Source organism: Coregonus clupeaformis, chromosome 13, assembly GCF_020615455.1.
Source record: "Coregonus clupeaformis isolate EN_2021a chromosome 13, ASM2061545v1, whole genome shotgun sequence".
Taxonomy (NCBI): Eukaryota; Metazoa; Chordata; class Actinopteri; order Salmoniformes; family Salmonidae; genus Coregonus; species Coregonus clupeaformis.
The window spans coordinates 7,954,664-7,957,351 of NC_059204.1; the positions used below are offsets into that span (position 1 = coordinate 7,954,664).

A 2,688-nucleotide genomic window follows, 5' to 3' on the forward strand; every position below is an offset into this window, starting at 1 on the left:
TCAATTTCATTGTATTTTTTTTTACATTTTAGTCATTTAGCAGACGCTCTTATCCAGAGCGACTTACAGTTAGTGAGTGCATACATTATTATTTATTTATTTTATTTATTTTTTCATACTGGCCCCCGTGGGAATCGAACCCACAACCCTGGCATTGCTAACGCCATGCTCTACCAACTATTTCAACCAACAAACACATTTAAATTCAGTTCATGGATTGAAAATTATATGGGCAGTTTTCAATTCCTGAATTTGATCACGTTTTCTGTATTTACTAATATAACAAAATATTTGACCCCAACTCAGTTTCTTTCGACTTCGGTTTCAAACAGGTGAGGTCAAACGGCAGTGTATCAGAAAGAGGATGATTGATCTTATATCAGGAGGTAAATCCCCCCGTCAGGTAGAGTCCAGCTACATCCACCCTCCCTCCCCCTCAGGGAGAGTCCAGCTACTTCCACCCTCCCTCCTCCTCAGGGAGAGGCCAGCTACATCCACCCTCCCTCCCCCTCAGGGAGAGGCCAGCTACATCCACCCTCCCTCCTCAGGGAGAGGCCAGCTACATCCACCCTCCCTCCTCCTCAGGGAGAGGCCAGCTACATCCACCCTCCCTCCTCAGGGAGAGGCCAGCTACATCCACCCTCCCTCCTCAGGGAGAGGCCAGCTACATCCACCCTCCCTCCTCCTCAGGGAGAGGCCAGCTACATCCACCCTCCCCTCCTCAGGGAGAGTCCAGCTACATCCACCCTCCCTCCCCCTCAGGGAGAGGCCAGCTACATCCACCCTCCCTCCTCAGGGAGAGGCCAGCTACATCCACCCTCCCTCCTCAGGGAGAGGCCAGCTACATCCACCCTCCCTCCTCCTCAGGGAGAGGCCAGCTACATCCACCCTCCCTCCTCAGGGAGAGGCCATCTACATCCACCCTCCCTCCTCCTCAGGGAGAGGCCAGCTACATCCACCCTCCCTCCTCCTCAGGGAGAGGCCAGCTACATCCACCCTCCCTCCCCCTCAGGGAGAGTCCAGCTACATCCACCCTCCCTCCCCCTCAGGGAGAGGCCAGCTACATCCACCCTCCCTCCTCAGGGAGAGGCCAGCTACATCCACCCTCCCTCCTCAGGGAGAGGCCAGCTACATCCACCCTCCCTCCTCCTCAGGGAGAGGCCAGCTACATCCACCCTCCCTCCTCAGGGAGAGGCCATCTACATCCACCCTCCCTCCTCCTCAGGGAGAGGCCAGCTACATCCACCCTCCCTCCTCCTCAGGGAAAGGCCAGCTACATCCACCCTCCCTCCCCCTCAGGGAGAGTCCAGCTACATCCACCCTCCCTCCCCCTCAGGGAGAGGCCAGCTACATCCACCCTCCCTCCTCAGGGAGAGGCCAGCTACATCCACCCTCCCTCCTCAGGGAGAGGCCAGCTACATCCACCCTCCCTCCTCCTCAGGGAGAGGCCAGCTACATCCACCCTCCCTCCTCAGGGAGAGGCCATCTACATCCACCCTCCCTCCTCCTCAGGGAGAGGCCAGCTACATCCACCCTCCCTCCTCCTCAGGGAGAGGCCAGCTACATCCACCCTCCCTCCCCCTCAGGGAGAGGCCATCTACATCCACCCCCCCCCCCCCCCAGAGAGAGGCCAGCTACATCTATCCCCCCTAACCCTCCCTCCTCCTCAGGGAGAGGCCAGATACACCCCCCCTCCCCCTTCCTCAGGGAGAGGCCAGCTACATAGTTCAGTTCAATGAGCTCTCTGTTAGAATGACAGGTTTTTGTTTTCAAAATGTATATTAACAGAGGGATAGAGTAATAATTATGAAAATAATGTAAGTATAATGTTCACTTTTGTATTATTGCTTTTTCACATACATTTTGGTGTATGTGCAAAGTATATATAATAATAAGCCATTTAGCAGACGCTTTTATCCAAAGCGACTTACAGTCATGCGTGCATAATTTTTTTTTGTATGGGTGGTCCCGGGGATCGAACCCACTACCTTGGCGTTACAAGAGCCGTGCTCTACCAGCTGAGCTACAGAGGACCAATATATAAATTGAAATACCAAAACACAAACTGATCACATCAAAAAGGACAAGGAAAAAGGTGAGGCATCATTGTCTTATTTGATGCAATAGAATAATCAATTTAACATGAAGAGTTTATTTCCAAAATGCTATATCAACCAATTTTTCACGTTTTTTCATCAGAAAGGATTCCTTATGGGTACCTTCATGTGTGCGTAAAATATTACTGTTCTGTTTTTATTAATATATTTAAGGCAAAATGCTAGATATCCGTTGTTTAGCTGGAATGGAATGATCTTACACCTTATGTTTGACTGTGATATGTGGTTGTCTCACCTAGCCATCTTAAGATGAATGCACTAACTGTAAGTGACTAAAATGTCAAATGTAAATGTTTTACATACAGATCTCATATTACTGTATTGAATTATTATTTTTCAACATGTTTTAAACGTTGATGTCACAAATGTATAATTTGGACAGTTCTTTACAAAAATGTAGTTATTTGTTACATGTGACTGTGTAAAACCTAGCAGTGCTACCTATTTCTCTGAGAGTGAAGCAGATATAAAGGATTTTGCCAAAAAAATATGATTATTTGTCTCTTTGAAATGAAACCATCAAGTGATAGATTTTTAACAAATACATGTCTGTCATTGAACAACCCATGCA

The 2,688-nt window shown here is 48.8% G+C and overlaps 1 protein-coding gene across 1 annotated transcript; it reads left to right on the plus strand.

Moving 5' to 3' along the window:
• The first annotated feature begins 364 nt into the window (after positions 1-364).
• On the plus strand, positions 365-1,726 carry LOC123492243 (splicing factor 3A subunit 2-like). Its single transcript, XM_045224610.1, has one exon. It carries the CDS (start codon positions 365-367, stop codon positions 1,724-1,726), a length of 1,362 nt encoding a protein of 453 aa, XP_045080545.1.
• The last annotated feature ends 962 nt before the right edge of the window (positions 1,727-2,688 follow it).